At 48.9% G+C, this 19,758-nt stretch overlaps 1 protein-coding gene across 5 annotated transcripts in view; it reads right to left on the reverse strand.

Moving 5' to 3' along the window:
• The window catches only part of herc1 (HECT and RLD domain containing E3 ubiquitin protein ligase family member 1), a 69,503-nt gene extending 50,468 nt beyond the window's left edge, over positions 1-19,035 (reverse strand). For all 5 annotated transcript variants that reach the window (XM_035396085.1, XM_035396084.1, XM_035396083.1 and 2 more), the window contains exons 1-19: positions 18,798-19,035; positions 13,291-14,246; positions 12,676-12,771; positions 12,316-12,510; positions 11,492-11,803; positions 11,016-11,112; positions 10,723-10,866; positions 10,212-10,339; positions 9,046-9,190; positions 7,978-8,149; positions 7,550-7,684; positions 7,095-7,260; positions 6,375-6,500; positions 4,906-5,127; positions 4,118-4,270; positions 3,530-3,662; positions 1,644-1,835; positions 670-891; positions 203-376 (exon numbers count right to left, since the gene is read on the reverse strand). In XM_035396085.1, the coding sequence (XP_035251976.1) occupies positions 203-376; positions 670-891; positions 1,644-1,835; positions 3,530-3,662; positions 4,118-4,270; positions 4,906-5,127; positions 6,375-6,500; positions 7,095-7,260; positions 7,550-7,684; positions 7,978-8,149; positions 9,046-9,190; positions 10,212-10,339; positions 10,723-10,866; positions 11,016-11,112; positions 11,492-11,803; positions 12,316-12,510; positions 12,676-12,771; positions 13,291-14,220 (3,742 nt within the window). In that variant the 5' untranslated portion in view covers positions 14,221-14,246; positions 18,798-19,035. The remainder of the gene's footprint in view (positions 1-202; positions 377-669; positions 892-1,643; positions 1,836-3,529; positions 3,663-4,117; positions 4,271-4,905; positions 5,128-6,374; positions 6,501-7,094; positions 7,261-7,549; positions 7,685-7,977; positions 8,150-9,045; positions 9,191-10,211; positions 10,340-10,722; positions 10,867-11,015; positions 11,113-11,491; positions 11,804-12,315; positions 12,511-12,675; positions 12,772-13,290; positions 14,247-18,797) is intronic.
• Between the last annotated feature and the right edge of the window lie 723 nt (positions 19,036-19,758).

Here is a 19,758-nt window from a genome sequence, read left to right on the forward strand (position 1 = left end):
TCCTCTGTACTCTCATACAATGCATCAGCGTTTAAGGACGCCAATCGACGATCAAGATACACAGAGGCTAAAAGAGCAAGCTGCGTGACGCTGAGCATGCAAATGAAGCGCATTTTAACTGCGCTCTGAGAGAGGAACTGCGGGCGGGGCCCCTCGCAGAGAAATGCGACCCGTGTAATGCGGCAGACGTGCACGCCCGTACCTTTGCTGATGGCGTAGTCCTGCATGTTGATCCACAGGCTGTTGGCGGGCTCCTTGGTGGACCCGAGCGCCAGGTCCACCAGCACGGACATGTCGGGACGCAGCGCGCACTCGAAGGGCTTCTGCTCCTCGTTCCCGGACAGGGCCGCTTCCAGCAAAGAGCTTATGCAGTTATCTGTGTAAAACGAAGACACTGCTCAAAGGGCATCTGGGGCTGGCATGTGAATGGGGCACCCAGCCACTTCCCATGTGGTTCAACAACTAAGAGGAACCTTTTTAAAAAAATTATTTTTATCCATTATCAACAGATATATCAGAAAGCACTACAGACCTAGAGAGATAACAGTAATACAAGTAGTACTATACCGCTACTATGCAACAGCCACACTACCACAAGCGCACGTACGCATGCACTCGCACACACACACACGCGCGCGCGCACACACACGCAGAGGGCGAGTGCTGTACCCAGTTGGGGGATGTCCATCTCCAGGCCGTTGCTGAAGAGCGGGGTCTTGAGCCAGTAGCTGGTGTCCTGCTCCTCCGGGGAGACCCCCGCCCCCTGCAGCATGCCCCCCAGGCAGCGGCCCACCAGCAGGGCCACCGTGCGCTCCAGGTCCACCAGCCACACCCACGACTGGGCCGGCTGGGGGAGCGGCAAACCCGCCGGGTCCACCGAGTCTGGGGTACCTGGGGGAGGGGGGAGAGAGTGCTCAGGGGACAAGCGTCCTCATTACACAGAACTTCATTTCCATATACCGGGGCTTCCGTGATTGCATTTTAATAATTCACTCAGTTTAATGATTAAAGGACAGAGCGAGGGAACAAGGATGAAATGAGTTCTGAGTTAGAAACTGAGCAAATGTGACACCCCCCCCGCTGCTGCCCCACCCCCAACTGTTGCACATCCTCACAAGTCTGGAAATGACAAATTCTGTGCGAGACCAAAGAAAAGCTATTTTTGTAAATGAACAACTAAAAGCCAGGCGCAAGACAGGTTCTATTCAAGACCACCTGCAGTCAGAGCTTTCAGGAGCCGTAAAGGGCTCCATCAGGGTTATCGGAATAATAACAAGCACTTTCTATACAAAAGGAACAGTGCTGACTGAGAATCCTAAAGTGTGTTTTATTCCAGTGAATGAAATAAGTGAGCCAGTGGCACAAGGGAGTGATGCACACAGGAAAGCTTCCTTTAGAGGACTCTGAGGACACACTTCTCAGCTGGAGATCTTTTCCCAGCATGCTGTGACTGTGAGCATGTGTGGAACGTGTGGATGCCGGAGCAATGGCCATTCCCCTGACTGAGGAAGCCCTGGACTCATCCACCAGCCCTCCTGATCTGATGAAGGCCGATCCGCACTCTTCATCGGCGCGGTTCATGTGAATAACGGCCCCGGTCTTGCTGTTCCGCTCGGAGCGTGGTGGGGGGGGGGGGGTCTCACCGTGCAGGGGCCACTGCAGCTCCTGGTCCTCCAGCAGGGCGGCGGCGGGGAGCAGCCTGTTCAGGCGGTCCAGCGGGGGCAGCAGGTCCAGCAGGAAGCCCAGCAGGGGGCGTGCCACCGAGACGGGCAGCAGGAGCAGGGAGTTGATGATCTGGCACAGCATGCTGCCGGCCGCAGACACGTACACCACGTCTGAGAGGAGAGAGCCGTTATACAGGCACTGCCTGCACACACTACAGCTACAGCTACAGCTACAGCTAATACAGGACACATATCACACGTCTGAGAGGAGAGAGCCGTTATACAGGCACTGCCTGCACACACTACAGCTACAGCTACAGCTACAGCTAATACAGGACACATATCACACGTCTGAGAGGAGAGAGCAGACCAGGAGAGAGCCGTTATACAGGCACTGCCTGCACACACTACAGCTACAGCTACAGCTACAGCTACAGCTACAGCTACAGCTACAGCTACAGCTAATACAGGACACATATCACACGTCTGAGAGGAGAGAGCTGGGGAGAGCCGTTATACAGGCACTGCCTGCACACACTACAGCTACAGCTACAGCTACAGCTACAGCTACAGCTAATACAGGACACATATCACACGTCTGAGAGGAGAGAGCCGTTATACAGGCACTGCCTGCACACACTACAGCTACAGCTACAGCTACAGCTCATACAGGACACATATCACACGTCTGAGAGGAGAGAGCCGTTATACAGGCACTGCCTGCACACACTACAGCTACAGCTACAGCTAATACAGGACACATATCACACGTCTGAGAGGAGAGAGCCGTTATACAGACACTGCCTGCACACACTACAGCTACAGCTACAGCTAATACAGGACACATATCACACGTCTGAGAGGAGAGAGCAGAACAGGGGCAGAGCCATTATACAGGCACTGCCTGCACACACTACAGCTACAGCTCATACAGGACACATATCACACGTCTGAGAGGAGAGAGCCGTTATACAGACACTGCCTGCACACACTACAGCTACAGCTACAGCTAATACAGGACACATATCACACGTCTGAGAGGAGAGAGCAGACCAGGGGAGAGCCGTTATACAGGCACTGCCTGCACACACTACAGCTACAGTTAATACAGGACACATATCACACAGATACTCACAGCTCTATGACAATAACAACTTTATTAAGTGTCACAAGATCTGTGTGATCACTTTCAATATATGCAAAAAGTTATAAAGAAAGACACTTACATAAATAATGCAAACGTAATGTTCTAATCTATGTATTGGACCAAACTACATCAAAATATCAACTTAGTCTATGGTGCCACTAAAAATCCTTTTTTGTCTCATGAGTACGCACCCCCCCCCCACAATTGACCAAAATGATCTAGGTCCTGCATTTCCTTCACATTACAAATTCAAATATTTCATAGTCCAAGACACTACATTTAAATGCCCAAACCCCCATGTTTCAACTTCACGATTTACCTTGGGATATGTGCTCAGTCTTGAGCAAATGCTAACAAGACAAAAAGATGTGCAACCACGCAAGTTAGCCTGAAAGAAACAAGCACTGTTCCGAGGTACTCTAATTTTAATTTGGTTCTGATTTTTCTTTCCCCCCATGATGAAATTTGTCTGAATTAGACTGATATCAAATTATAAAGACTGATATCAAATTATAGGAAGTGTTCGGCTGCAGTTATTGTTGCTAAAGATGGTGCAACCAGTTATCAAGTTTAAGGGGCAAATTACTTTTTCACATGGGTGATATGGGTGCTTGATAAGTTGACTCAGGTTCATAAATGAAGGTTCCCTTCATTTATAACATTACATGTTGCCTACACACACACACACGCTGACACGCACACACACACGCGCGCACACCTCTGAGCTTCTCCCTGACGCTGCCGTTGCCCGAGCTCTCCTTCAGCAGGGTGGCGGAGCGGGAGAAGATGTCCGTGGCGTGGGGGAGGAGCAGCTGCAGGTGCTTGTGCAGGAGAGCCACGCTGCTGGAGTTCTGTGGGCCAAGAGCCGAGGAACAGGTTCAGCGCCTGCCTGCGCTCCTCATTTTAAAATCAGCGCAAACTTTAAACCAGGGTGTGCTACCTCAATTCTACCGGAGGGCACGAAAGATAAGTGTGAGAATAATGGGTGCAGGCTCAATACCCTTAATTAAGGTACTTAATTACTTACGTACAACCGTGTAAATGAATTGTATATAAAAATGTAAACTGTCCTTCTGGATAAGTCATGTGTAAAATGCCTTTATGCAAGTTCTAGAGATAATCACCTTGTCTTTGTGTTGCAAGTCTGCTTGATAATAAGTAACTGAATTACTGGCATTTGGCAGAAATTCAATGACTTATTGTATTATCATTCTTCTCCACCAGCATGCTGTCCCAGGTGAATACCTGAGTGAACTGTGTGGAAGTGGGCCGGGTGAGAGTGGCGGGTGTGGCGGGCGGCCCTCACCTCTGTGACGCTGTTGATGTGGCAGTAGGCCAGCAGCTGCTTCTGCAGGGAGCACAGCAGCTCGTGCAGGTGAGCCGGCTGGCTGCTGTCCGAGGGGGAGGCGCCCTGCTGCAGCTTGTCACTGTTCTTCTCCAGCTCTCCAAATGCCTGGTCCTGACACCACCACAACACAGCCTTTCAGGACATGGGGGACGCTCAGGGGGACATTCAGGGGGGACACTCAAGGACATTCCGGTGGACACACCAGGGGGACACTACGGCGGACATTTAGGGGGGGGGGGGGCACTTGGGGGGACAGTCAGGGAGGTACTCGGGGGGAACATACAAGAACAGCCACCATGGGCAAAGATATTGACATGAGTGGTAAAAGGGTTCGATTTGGGTTTTTTGCCTGCGCAAAGCGAAATAAGTGGCATTTGTTGCTGTGAAAATACAGCCACCCATTTCACTTTTTACAAGAAATAAATGAAATCCGCATAATTTGTCACTGTTTTCGTATATATTTTCTGAATAGGACTGATCCACAGGGCTAAGATTCTGTATGAAATACACATCGCAGGAGAGAGGGGAACATGTGTACAGAATGCCGTAGCGTCTGATCCCAGCATATTTTACAATGTGACTTTTTTGTTTTTCGCTGTGTGGTGGTAAAAAAAAAGGCTTGTTTCCATGGCGAACAGCGGCCTTTGACGAATCCTCCCGCGCAGAGGAGCTGCAGTGAACAGGATTTATCTGTGAGTCATGCCCGGCTCTCCCTCATAAATGGAGCCTCTCTCCCCCTCCCTCACCGTGTAAAAGCCCAGGTTCCTCAGCAGGGTCTTCATCAGGATCTCGGCCAGGTGCGTGTCGGGGTGGCTCCCCGGGGAGCTGTAGGAGGGGTCCGGGGGCAGGCTGAAGGCCAGGCCCGCGGGAGGCGCCTCCGGGGGGTCCGGGGGGGAGCTGTACCCCAGCAGGGAGGCCACGTGGGTGTGGTCCTGCAGGCTGGTCAGGATAATGTCCAGCTGCATCCTCTGAAGAAGAAGAGGAGAAAAGAAAACCCCCGTTGACAGGCAGGAAAGGGCCGTCCGGGCTGGAGCGTGCTGACTCAGCACATTTCCCCAGCTCGCTCACTCTCTCTCTCTCACAGGCACTGCGGGCCTTTTTCCCACGCCTGCAAGGCACCGCGCCTTCACAGCGCTAGCGGAGAAGCAGGTACCAGCAGCAGGGCGGCCATTTATGGTCTTTCATTTTCAGCTTGCTAACAAAAACTACCCGCAAAAGAAGGCAAAAAAGTACATCCATAATCATATTTAAATGTCCCACCACACCCACAAATAACTGCGGTGAGAAAAAAAACTGATATTTTGAACCTGTCTGTCTGACAAATCCAGTTCCTCTGACAACTGCTGGGCGGGGTCATGCAGTGCAGATGAACAATAGATTTCAAGGCCTTCTAATGAGATCAGAATTCGCATATTTAATATTTAATGAGTGTAGTTTACATCAGTGGTTCTCAAACTCTGTGTATGCTGGTTTTCATTCCACCTCAACAGCAATCCCAGAATTTTAACAAGCTGTTAATTTTTCTTAATTAGGTGCTTTTTATGTTTTAGAGCTGGGGTTCCAGAAAGGGCCAGTTTTGGCGCACACACCTGATTCTAATAATCAATCACTAGAGTCATTGCTAAGCACCTTGATTAGTGGAATCAGGATCAGGTGTGTGCACCCACACTGGCCCTTTCTGGATAAGACTGGGGACCCCAGCTCTAAAACATGAAAAGCACCTAATTAAGAAAAAATGAACGGCTTGTTAAAATGCTGGGATTGCTGTTGAGGTTGGAATGAAAACCAGCATACACAGGGGTCCCCCAGGACCGAGTTTGAGAACCACTGGTTTACATCATGGGGGAAAAAGGACACGCCAACACATGATCACTCTTTTAGACAGCGGACAGTTTCTTTAGATGGTGGACTATTAGTTCAGACAACTGACTATTTCTTCAGACAGTGGTCTATTCCTTCAGATGGTGGACTATTTCTTCAGATAGCGAATCCCTTCTTTAGATATTGGACCAAATGGGTGTGTAGGGCCAGGGGCAGACTGCTCTCTATATGCCACTAAGATAAGAACATTCACAACAAGATACCGCATCCCATAATTACACTGTCTGTCTAGTGAGGAGCGAGGGGCAAGTAAGGGGCATCCCTGGACCTTCATTTCCTCTTACGAGGTCTAAATTTTTGTGCAATGTTGTCTGTGTATGGCACAGTACAATACCTGTCCTTTGGATAGGCTCTCCCATCTGTCTGGTCCCTGGGGGAGGAGGGAGTGCAGCAGTTCCATTCGCTCACGCAGAGGAGGGAGGAGCATGGTGGCTCCCACAGACAAGGTCTCTATAACAGCCTGGAACGCAAATGCAAAGGCACTGTGGTTCTCAAGGGTCAAACCGTTCAAACGCATATCAGCTACTCACTTCGACCACGGGGCAGCTCTGGCTCATCTGCAATGCCTTACACGGCACTTTTCTGAAAGACAATCCTACAGGGATGAAAACTCTTCTCCCACTGCACTGCAGTTTGAACCTTTTTTTGCAAAACCTGAAAAGGTCCTGCACCATGCAGGCGAATACCCAAAACTGGAACCTGAATGATGGTAGACGCCACTCACGTGTGTAATTTGTGATAACACACACTCATTAATGCTAGAGTTACACTCATTGACAGTAATTAATAACTATAGGATCTCAGAGGTAAAACAGAATGTAAAACGTGACCTCAGCATGCCACTCTTGGCTCCTGTCTCGTAAGACAATCCCGGTTCCCACCGCTCTGTGAGACGTTATTTACCCATGATGGCCGTGTCAGTCACAGGACACAAACATGGCCAAATTCCAAAACGCTGATCACAGGAGTAAACAGTGAGGTTGCTCAATGTCACAGTGGTGAAAATGAGGGAAAGGGTCGCATTCACGTAATGCTGGATCTGGAGGAGACCCACCTCCTGGATCTCGTCCGGCACAGAGGAGTCCATGAGGCGGAACAGCAGGTTCCTCAGGGGCCTCGCCTGGCGACCCAGGATGCTGGTGGCCACGCCTCCGGCCAGAGCCAGAGCCAGGTGATTGGACAGGAGTTTGAGACACAGTTTGAGGAAGTTGTGATGCTCCCTGTGCAGATGAACACAGGTATTTAAGCTGCAAGCTAACCTGAGCTGCACTAATAAACATGATCTATGATTCACCTGCTCTGTACAACTCTCCCACAACAATGGATTAGCACAAACGCATATTTTCATTCGTCTCTATACTTTCATGCAAAGAGATTCGACGTCAGACGCTTCAAGAACAAGGAGCAGTATTGTTACTAACGTGGTATGGTGAAATAGGGGGAAGAAACAACCCACAGGTGTAACCTGTTCTGACACATCAGGTGACCCGAGGGGCGGGGGGGGCGTACCTTGATGAGGGGAAGGGAAGGGGGGGCACCTCACTGTTGATGCCGTCGCAGTACCGCTCCAGAAAGGACCGCAGGTGTGAGAAAGTGCTTTCTTCCAAATCCACGCAGTAGGGGCGGTGCCAAGCCACCACTTGCCTTTGGAATGCAGAGGGGTGAAAAAGAAGAGGTGGTCTGGATCTTCTCTTTAAAAGTACAAACACAGCACGCACGTCTTTCTGTTTCTACTAAACAAAACAGCCAGACCTCCATTACTCAGGCCCTGCATAATAACCACTGCTGACAACACTGAGAGGGAAGTAAACTTCATTATTTATATGTACTTTTGACCTTTTGTTGCTTAGTAGTGCACACTTAACACACTGAAGCACCCATCCCTTCCCCCTGGACCCTCCCTCCTCCCCGTGCCATGCCCAAACTGCGCTGCTGACCTGTCCCGGGGCAGGGCGGTCCACGCCAGGCTGTGGGAGGTGCCAGCGGAGATCTGCTGGATGGCCACCCCGTCCAGGCCGATGGCCTTCTTGGGTTTTGTGATGGGCCCGGTGGAGTTTCCTTGGCCACACTGACCCATGGAGTTGTTGCCCCAGGCATACACCTCGTTGTCTGCAGTCACACAAAAAGACTTTGCACTTCAGAAAGCTTAAGCACAGCAGCAGGGACCTGCTTGCCCCCATAAAAGTTTAACCAGGGACACATTTCTCTGTACGTTTACATCGCATTGCAGATTGTACCTGTGCTCACGGTAGATGGGCTAGGATACTGATATCAATAAATCATGCGGAACAGTAACACATTTCAATGATTTATTTGTAGATGAATTACAGCATCTTTCAATGAACTTCCCCGCCATCAAACACCAACTTTAAACCAAGACATACTCTGCAGGATTTTTTAGCCTGGATTTACTATCAAAGTCTCCTCCACTGTCTTCAACCCCACCCATTAAACTGCAAGTAATCGGAAAGTCACTGACATGCAAATATACTAGGGGTAACTCAATTCCTCAGACAAGCAGTACGTTGTCTGGCCGAGAGACCGCGAACCGGACATGCACAAATAATCTGAAAACAGTACATTCCACTCTAAAAAAAATTATATTCTATATATATATATATATAGAAACATATTGAATGAGCCACACCCACCGCTCCCAGCCACACCACCACTCCCCACACAGAAAAGAGTGCCACGCCCAGAAATGTCCGGAACACATTTTAGAATAACAAATACAGGTAAGAGTGCACAAATTAGGCGAGAGCGTGTAAAGACAGAGATTGCCAGTGCATCATAGATGCCTCAGCGTGTTATTTTGCATTATTTTCAAGGTAAAAATCCTGCATAGTATGCCTTAATACAACACACTACAGATTATTGCTACGCAAGTTACACCTGGGGGGGGGAACAAGAAGAAAACGAAATCCGTTTAAATGTTTGGTTACAGAGCAGTTTCTTTTTACCCCGTGCACCGTGAGTGTGGCTGACTGGCCGGTGGGAGTTACCGTGCGAGAGGGCCAGGCAGTGGCTGTCCCCGATGGAGATGTCCACCACCCTGGTGGTGGCCAGCTCTTCGATCAGCTTCGGCCGGAGGGCGGTGGCTTCGGAGGAGCCGCACCCGAGGCAGGCCCCGCAGCCCCAGGCGTACACCTGCGGAGAGCACAGGGGGGCGGAGCACTCTTAACCTGGCCTCTCCCCGCCACACACGACCTCCACCTGACCGCCACCTGCTCCGACTGCTGCGGTTCCCAACAGCCGAAGAGACCAAGTTCACAATCACAACCGCATCTTTATGTGTTTGTTTCTTTGTTTCCCCAGCGTTCTCATTGTAATTAGCATTGTGTCAGGAACTTGGACGCTTCTGTGTAAAAGAATCTCTCTTCTCAGCTGCCTCGTGGCTGAGACTGACCAGGGCTACGCTAATTATTCTCAGAGTCAGCTCTGTTCTGGCACTTGCTATCCTGTAGTTATCGTGTAACTATCCAGTGACTACCCTGTAACTGTCCTGTTTTCATTTGGCCTTTCTGCCTTCATGGCCCTGGGAGATTGGACAAAAACTGTGGCCAAAAAAATGAGCAAATAGAAAAGTTTGTTAGAAGCCATGCAACAAGCTGATCTGAAAAAGAAAAACTCTAGAGCCAGAAAGCTGTCCTCGCAGACAGTTTCTACTGCCATCACAACATGAGAGAAGTAAAGTTGCACTTGAAGAGCTAGAAAAAATGAGTTCCTGTGAGGTAATCAGAGAGAAGCGGGGTGGCGGGAGCAGCGGTGGCTCGATGATTAGAGACGGCCAGGAAGCGGCGGTCCCTGCCCAAGCCTCTCTCCAGCTCTGTCTCCATGGAGATAAAGCACGGCAGACGCAGCACCCGCTGGCTCTGCGGCAATCTCACACGCAGCAGCAGGTGAGCGCTCGCTGATAAAGCCCTGCGCTGGGCCTGCACTGAGCCTGCGCCACTCAGGGGGCGAGGCCCAGGCGCCAGAACCGCCAGCGCCTCCCTCGCCATCAGGCCTTTCCTTTCCTAGTTTTTTTTTTTTTTGGTCAGACACATCCAAAGCATACCGCAGGACACTTTCGTACTTCTGTAATTATCAATTATCTCATAGAGAATGCCACCAAATACTTTTTGGGATTTTGTGGTATTTCCAGTACTGCAGTGTGTAAGAGACGTACCTGTCCGGTGGAGGTGAGGGCGAGAGAGGACTGGCTCCCTGCGCACACCTTCCGTATGAACATGCCCTGCAAGGCCTCCACCACTTTGGGTTTGTACACCCGGTTGGTGTCGCCATGTCCCAGCTTGCCTGTAAAGAGCGACACAGGATAGGACATTAAGCTCACCTACCTCCCTTCTGCAGTAACTATGATGCTTTTGCCCTGAACTTCTATTTACTACCATGCACCACAGTGTGGAGCCTCAACCAAATGAGTTACCCAGCAGCCCCCTGGACTACAGATCTACTCATTAAACCAGCGCAGCACCATTGCTCGCTTTCCCCTTGTCAACATAAATTCTGCTGGTCACTGAAAGGAACAGAAAAAAAGCTAAAATACCATGCCAAAACTCCCTAAATCTATGTTCATGCGCAAAGGCACACTCAGCTTAGCTGAACAGAGGCCTGAGTCTATGCTAAGAAAGGTATGTTATGCATGCTCGGTCGTAAGCCAACGCGGCAGATGAGCTCACCGTTGTCTCCGCCGCCGAAGGACCAGACGGTGCGGCCGTCTTTGGACAGCGCGATGGTGTGAGAGCTCCCGCAGGACACCTCCCCGACGTTGCTGATGTCCTTCACCAGAGTAGGAATGTTTCTGCTGTTGCTGTCCCCGTGACCTAGGCAACGGTGAGAAAACATTAGAGAGAGGGGCAGCTCAGAATGAGCTCAGGTCTCACCTGTGGACAGGCACACTGGGTTTAATGCCATCGTTCAACGGCCTTCGAATGGGTCCAGGCAATAGGAGCAGAAAGGGGGTGGGGCTTACCGAGCCTCCCGAAATCTCCCTCGCCCCAGGTGTAGAGCTCCCCGTCCTCGCTCACGGCGGCGCTGTGCCTGTACCCCGCGGACACGCACACCACCACCTGCGTGGGACAACACCGGCGTGCCGATCAAACAGGGGACAAACCAGGCGCCGTGGCAACAGCCAAAACATGCAATTCCGCTGCGTGAATTTCATTTTGGATTTCATTGTGCTGGGTAAATTTCATTTTGGATTTCATTGTGCTGGGTGAATTTCATTTTGGATTTCATTGTGCTGGGTGAATTTTATTTAGGATTTCATTCTAATGTGTGAACATTCTGATTTTAAATAACACGCAAAAACTGCTCAGCCGCCCTTGTCCACTTTGCATACAGCATGCGTCATTCTGCTCTCTGACCTGGAGCTCATTTTCTGAAGGCCCTGGGGCCCTAATGCCCTGTGCTCGGAGCACGGCAGGCGTGTCTACAGAGGGGGCCCACCTTTCCCTGCAGGGGCCCCTGGATGAGCTTGGGGTACTTCTGCGTGGAGCTGTTGCCGTGGCCCAGCTTGCCGTAGTCGCCGTCGCCCCAGCTGAACACCTCGCCCTCGGTGGTGAAGGCCAGGGTGTGGCCGTCCGAGCCCTTGGAGGACGACACCTTCTTGATGGCCCGGTGGGGCTCGAAGGTCAGCTTCTTGAGGGTGGACTGGTTGTTGGAGTCGCCCAGGCCCAGCCGCCCGTAGCTGCCCTTCCCGCAGGCCCGCACCGAGCCGTCGGACGAGATGACGAAGGTGCAGTACTGCCCCGCTTCGATCTGACGGGCGGAGGAGAGGAGGGTCAGCGCCGCCAAACACAACCGAGGGGCGGGGCTATAAACAAGTGCTTTTAAAAATAACTTTATCTGTTTACGTAAACCCTGTTAGCCGTGAAGGAGCCAGCACAATACCCGGCATAGTCCGAGGAGATAGCAGAAGAGGCTGTGGCAATGCATTATTTATGCCCTTCGCCATTATCAACAAAGATCTATGAGATTGCGTAACGGAGGGGAAAACCACACTGGACAGCTTCATCCATAGCTCTCCACCCGAGCCATAAGCACACAAGCAGTTTTCTAGAAAAGCAGGTTACAGCTTTATTACGAACCATGCATTTTTCCCTCTTTGATCTTTGCTTTAGGGCCTTTCTTTAAAGAAACGCAGGAACTCTCAGCATTAACTCCCTTAGCCGGTCTGCGATTGCATTATTGATTTCCACGGGCGAGCGCGGTGAGGAGTGTGCTTCCGCACACTGAGGGCTGCTCGTGGGAGACGTGCGCTGCCTCCTTACCGTCTGGGCGTCGGCAAAGCTGGGCGCCAGCTTGGGCTGCAGGATCTTCTCCTGGGTGCCTTCCACCAGCTGGTGGCTGCTGTTGCTGCCCCAGACGTACACCTCGCAGGTCTCCGAGACCATGGGCGCCTCCCCCGTCTGGATGCTGTCCGGGCTGGCGCAGGTCCGCGAGTAGTCCGACGCCATTCTGCACACCTGCTCCCCCCCCCGAAACGAAACGGGAGCTCTCAGAATGATGCACACGCTACTGCGCACAACGACGCAACGTGGTCAACGTTTACTGGCCGCGGCGGCGTTGTGCAAGTTACACAGAGCGGCGAGTATGAGAGTAATGCAGGCGTGAGAAGGGGACGGCGTTACCTCTTCGAACAGGCAGAGCGCCGCCTCGTACAGGGAGCAGAGCCCGTCGGCCGTCCGCGTGGGCTCCCTCCACTGGTTTCGATCCGCAGAGGAGCCCTGGGGCAGGAGAACACAGCACACAGGTTTAGCACAACGGCTCACATGCAGACTGCTACACCAGCCACAGCGGCCTACTCCTCTGCCTAGCTACACACAATCCTCTGCCCTATTCTCACAGATTCTTACTACTACAACTATCACTACCACTATTATTACTACTACCACTGTTACTACCCCTATTATTACTACTATCGCTGTTAATAACCCTGTTATTACTACTACCATTGGTACTACTACCACTATGACTACCACTACTACTGCTACCAATAACAACTTCATTTGTATGATGCTTTACAAGCATGGTGTATGAAGCACTTTACTAGGAGCAACAGAAATAATACTGAGCAGAAAAACAGTCCAATAAGACTAGGAAATGCAGCTATTGAAAAAATAAGAGCAGAACTAAAACTGAACAAATAGCATCAAGCAGACAATAATTGCAAGGATTTATAACGGGGACTGAAGGAAGGAGAACCCAAACGGGGGAAGGCGTACGGAACGTTTCGGGGCGGTTACCAGCGAGCGGCGCATCTGCATCAGGATGTTCATGAAGCAGTCGTAGCCGATGAGCCCCTCCTGACCGAGGGCGTCGCGGCTCTTCTCCATGGCGCTGACGACGGCCGACGCGGCCAGCGCCATCTCGATCCACTCCAGCAGGTAGCGCAGGGAGCCGCGCTGCGCGGCCAGCCCCAGCAGCAGCTCCGACGCCAGCCTGCGGCCCAGGATGTCCGCCCCCGAGTTGGGCATGGTCACGCCCTTCAGGAAGCCCGTCACCTGGGCCAGGCAGTCCAGGCCCATGGGCGGGATCTTGCTCTCGTTGGCCAGCGACAGCGGCGGCAGCGAGCTGACCACGTCGATGGCCGTGTGGATGACATCGTTGCACAGGTTGAGGCCCGGGCCGGGCGGCGGCGTCATCCAGCTCTGGCGCAGCAGGGCGAAGAGCAGGCTGAGGCCCGTGCGCACGCCCATCTCGATGAGCGCGTCGGTGCTGGAGCGCGGGCGCTCGCTCACCGAGTGCAGGTCGGCCGCCCCGGCGCTGCTCTCGGGCGAGTGCTGCTGCTGCTTCACCTTGCCCTTGTCGTGGTACTTGTTGGAGAGCGCGTAGAAGACGCGCTGCAGCACCAGCAGCCGCTTGCGCAGCGCGGCGGCGAAGGGCGAGTCCGAGCACACCGTCTTGGCCAGGGCCAGCTGGCTGCCCAGCAGGGCGTCCAGGTAGTGCTCCTGCTCATCGCTGGAGAGCGACTCGCGCTCAAAGTCGGGCAGCTGCGGGCCCTTCAGGCACAGCACCTGCTGCGGCAGCAGCACCACCTCTTTGTTGGCCAGCAGCTTGGAGTGGAGCACCGACACGCCCTCCCGCGTGGCGATGGACTCGCTGTCCTCTGTGATCCACGAGCTGTTGAGGTGTTCCAGCCATTTCAGCTTCACCGGGGGGATCATCAGGGCCATGGCACGTCACTCAGGCGCCATCAGTCCTGCGGGCGGGGCGGGACGCGTCACAGGGGCTCTACAGTAAACCCTAACTGACGCCCAATCACAGGGCCTTTACCGCAGCAGCCAATGAGACACAACCCACAGATTTGGGACAGCAAAAACTGTTCAGAAGATAGGCTAAACCGAACAGTGATGCGTTGGCTTAACAGACCCGTTCCTGTTCAGAAATGTGCCTCGGAACAGACAGTGAGTAACATTAATCGATCTCCTGGACCATTAAAGACCAAAGTCTCTATCCAGTCCCTAAAGAACCATGCTACGGGCGGGGCCTGTGCTAAACTGGCGCCAGCATGCAGGGTTTCAACACTCCAAGGATCCGTCCGTATCAGACTGTGCTTTGGTGCATTCTCTACATTACTAGGCCACTCTGAGCAGCCAGAGCATACACCTTGTGTCTACCAGCTGAAAGAAATAAAATGTACTGCATGGGAGTGGTCACAAATACTATTGATCTCAATCTGTGCAGATCCTTGATTGGATAAATTCACTTTTCCAAGACACTTCTCCAAAGCTTACAGCTCATCTGCCCATTTATCTGGAGGGCTCTGGGTCAGGTAATTAAATAAATCTGAATGACACATAACTCAAGGAGGCAATCTAGACATGAAATGACATATGAATGAGGAACCTCAAACCCAAAATTCTACCTGAAAATGCAATGGACAGACACAATGCAATGGAGGTGACACAGTAGAAAAGCCCACAGGACAAAGTTAAAATATCATATAACTAAAAATAAGCCAAATATCATATAACTTCACATTGCAGAGTTGCATAGCACTGCACACTAAACCATCCCTGAAAACAAAGGCTAATTTTTGCATCAAAAGCATTGTTTAAACTACTATTTACAAGTGTAGGTTGTGTAAACCCAGAGCACTAAGTAAGATAACACAGTTACCTGGATTAGCCTACATGAAGAGGTTTGCAATGCTTCAACGCTTTTTAGAAGCATCAATTACAGACATGCAACAGCCTACTTTTCTAAATTAAACCGCAACTGCCAAACAAACCCACCATTTACCATGCATGCATCATCCAGAATACAAAATAAACCTTACAACCACAAGAATCGTACCCAAAAGAGCTGTAGGCGATTTAAATAACTACAACAGTTAACATTTCTTCAATCATTAATACCAGGCAATGATAATGACCAGTTATGATCTCAGACTAGTAGAGACCTGTTGCAGAAAGTTAAGCTGACAGGGGTAGGGTAGGTGGGGTGGTAGTGATTTTGCATGATACAGATGCAGTACGCGAGGCACACGAGAGAACAGGCCCACTTTTTTACTTTGGTCAAATTATACATGCATCAGATCAAAGGATCCGTGACGAAGTAAAGAAAAAAATAAGAACTGAGCAGGCACTGTTCCTATCCGTTGTGCCTTCTCTGATGGCAAAATACTGTTATCGCAGCAGTCAGTCAGACTCCTCTAACCGGCCTATCAACCAGTCTGTGAGAGGTACCCTGTTGGTTCTGGGACTGCTTAGTTGAAAAATGATTGCCACATTAACTGTGCTATTATTTAATAAAATCCCAAATTGTAAGACCCAATAAAAGCTTGCAAATGAACTGAAGAATTCATCCATTTACAATTCATGTTTTCAACCATATAAAAGTGCCCATCCCAGAAAATGCACAGAATAGGAGTAACTGCACTGGAAAATGAAAGGGATGAAAGAAATCTGGCTTTATTCCTGGTCCAATTCAGGTAAGTTAGGCCTAAGCACTCTAATTGAGAAAAATAACCACTCTACTCCACTTTAAAGGGATGGTTCACATTCTGGAGTTTTTTTTATATTATTTCAGTTTCAGTGCATATTTTTAACTGGTCCGGGCAGTTTCTGTGTGCAGCAAAGGGTACTCACAGAAGTTTCTGTTCACCAGTCGGCTTTACAATTGCTCGTATAGGGGCACTTATGGATAAGCACTTCAAAAAAAACAAACAAAAAAAAAAACAATACAAAAATACACTTTCAATTACCTCCAAAGCAGCATGTTTAGCAACCATGTGCCTCCAGATGTTGTGCACTGTATACTACCTGATTCTCCCCCCCCCCCCCCCCCCCCCCACCCACCATTGGAACCATTCTAAAGTATCTAAAATATCTGGGCCTATTGAAGAACATACCCAAAACATTACATAAAGTCTAAAAACACCCAGAAAGTGAATTGTCCCATTTAAGTATGTTTCACTTGGATCACATTTCATATAGGCTATGTCTGATAATATCTGATAACATTTTTCAAACCACAGCAACCATGTGCACTTTCTTACACCACACCTGACATAAGACACAGCTATGGTACAACAAAATTTGCTCCCCTTTAACTTTGTTTTTTGTCCAATAAGTCAACTAAGCCAATGAGATGGCCAAACACACCCACAATTTACAAATGAACTAATTCTGACAATCCTCCCATTTTAAAACAGGGTTCATCAACCCATCTATATTACTTCTAATAGAGCACAGATTCTGAAATGTGTGCACGATTACATCGTAGGTGGTTGTACAGTTAAATATTAACACAAACTTTCACAAATTGATTATTAACCAGTTTTATCAAGTTGACATAGATCTACCTAGGCAGGTATCCATAGGCTATTCCCATATTCTGATTACTATAGCCTAGTTCCTCCATATATTCATAATTTCATTTCAGAGTTTTCATTCAATCCTGAATTTAAAAAACCCTCAAGCTAGGCAACATCTCAATAACACAACCACGTCTGAGACTTCCTAATCAAATTACAACAAAAATCAACAAGACATTTTACACGGAATGAGCCAAACTTCACCAAACTGAGGTCGTGATTAAAAAAATAAACACTTCAATTATGTAATGATGACAGTATATTTTCCCTTCAGTACCACTAATGAACCATTTCACAATGTCCTTCACTTAAACTGCGTGCAACAATGTATTGAAACTATTCAGGACTAAAGAATTACCTGAAAAAAATCTTCCCCAGAATTAATCGGGACAAAGTTCATGACAAAGCTTGCAGTTACGCAAAGTTTAATTTGTCTTATTTCCACATTACTACGTTACTTCTGGCCGGTACAACGAGCCGATCTCCTTGGTCGCACTGGTTTGGTGCAAAAGACAGGGCGGCTTCAGTATGTTCTTAGCTAGTTCATAACTGTGTAAGGACGACCATGGGAAGACAGCTCCGCGGTATGAACCCATTCATTGCCTCACAGTTGTGCCGCTGTATGTCTGACGTGCCTAACGTTAGTCAGACAGACATCAACTAAGATTGCTAGCAAGCTCGTAACCACTAGCAAAATGCTGAACAACATCGCCGTCGTGACTGCCATTACTACGACAGCACTAACCAACTATGTTAGACCGCTAATGCTAGCTATATACTGTGGCTATCTAATTGGCTACTGTGAGCTACTGGATAGTGACTGCTAGCTAGACAACTCAAATAGCCACCTCTAGCATATTCACCCATTTTACAGCTGCACAATAAACTCAATAAACAAAAGCAAGCCGGCTAGCTATCTTTCTTTATCCAATGTTAAATCCTTCTTTGATTAAAACAGCACTCATCATTCTGCATCACTGACTGTCAAATAACGATGCTGCTAACACAGCCCATGCCAAGCCCATGCCAAGTAATAGTAATAAAACTGAATTTAGCTAGCTGGAGTGGGAAACGATGCTGGGCTTGACCCTCACCTCCAATTATTAATTACCAATTGCCACTAACCACACAGACTATTCACAAAATGCATCCAGCTGCCCTTTATCGAGGCATTTATGCAAAAAATGTGGCAAAATGGCTAGCATTAGCTAGCCAGCAAATGCTGACTAACCTGAAAACTAACACTGAATAAAAACAGTACACCAGGTAAATAGCCATCCACATAACACTGACACTATACACTTCAAGATTAAAAGCTGGATTTTGATCAGCTTGGCTAGTTAGTGTTGTCTACAGCTATAACCTAGTTAAGTTACCCTTTTAGATATCTTAGTCTAGCTAGCTAGTTAATTAGGCTAGCAGACATGTTTAGCTAGATACGCATAGCTAGTTTGCTACTTTTGTTTCTAGCCAGTATGCGAAATTAGTTGTGGCTATATTAATTGAGCTCTGTAAGCATACTTCTATCATAAGATAATTGTTAGCCAAACATTAATACTAAGCTCTTCTCATAACTAGCTACCTGTACTAGCAACTCGCTAGCTCAGAACGAAGGCATGCTAGTAGCTAACTTATGTCATTATCACAAAGAATTTCCAATGCAGACACAGCAACCTAGCTAACGTAGCGAGCTGGCTACTCTTTGCCGCTAGTTGCCAGCTAAGAACCAACGCGTATCATAACGAAACCGCAAATATTTTCTTCTTGTCATTGTGACAAAGAACACCAGACTGGTCACCTCTGTCATTTAGCTAACGACAGGGCGGTGGGAGACGCGGATAAACGACGCACACCAGACTGAGGATGAAAGGCCTAACCAGCCACAACGGTTAGGAATAGGCACAGATTCCAAACAGAGAACAGCAGGCTTACCATTAACTGTCAATGGCCTCCACCGTACCTATACGCAATTGGACTTAAATGCTATTTGCAAATGATGCTGCACCTGCATGTTTACCGGTGCCGTTTTTTCAATATTTGCTGTTCTTTCTGGCGATAATTTGGTCAATCCGTCTTTGAAATAAGATATACTAAGTGTCAGCAGTCGTTCCCCATGCTCTCCCTCCCTTCTGTTAACTTCCACCGCAGTCAAGCTGGAGTCCCAACCCCTCTCCGAGCCCCAGCCCCTGCCCCAGCCCCAGCCCACTGAGGGCGCAGTGACGTCTCACTGTTTACTTTGAAAATCTGTTCAGGTACAGTGTCCCGGTGCAGGTGAAGAAGAGAAGTTTAATTCATTGAAAACACTTTGATGAGATTTTTACGAATTAATATTAAGTTACTGTGAGTCATTTAAATTGCCGAGTAGCTAGTTCTCACGAGAGTGGTTGTGTTCGCTTGGATAAACATCACAAGTTATGTCAGATGTTAGTAGGTCATGGCGTTTGTTGACTTACTTCAGACTGGTAGTAACTGGATACATTCTTTGGACCATTATATTCGGCAATTTCTGAATGTAGCAAATCAGACATTTGATTAATATTCAAATTTTAAATTTGTTTATGTATTTCAGTTATATTTCGAAATTATATATGTATAGGCCACACACACACACACACACACACACATATATAACTGAAATACAGACATTTTGAAATTAGAATATTAATGTGAAATTTAATTAAGGTAGGTACTTCGGGTGTGGTTAAGCGACCTCGGCTTTGCCTCGGCCGCATCATCATCCCTGTCGTACATTATTTTCCAATAACAGGACAGCCCCTCGTGGTTTATTCCTTACATATTAACTACAGTAAGAACAGTGAGACTACAGACATTATGTGCAGTGAAGCAAACCTGAAATCAAAGTAAAAATTGCTGAACTAGTTTTGTTGCAATT

This window comes from Anguilla anguilla, chromosome 16 (assembly GCF_013347855.1).
Source record: "Anguilla anguilla isolate fAngAng1 chromosome 16, fAngAng1.pri, whole genome shotgun sequence".
In the NCBI taxonomy this organism is placed as follows: Eukaryota; Metazoa; Chordata; class Actinopteri; order Anguilliformes; family Anguillidae; genus Anguilla; species Anguilla anguilla.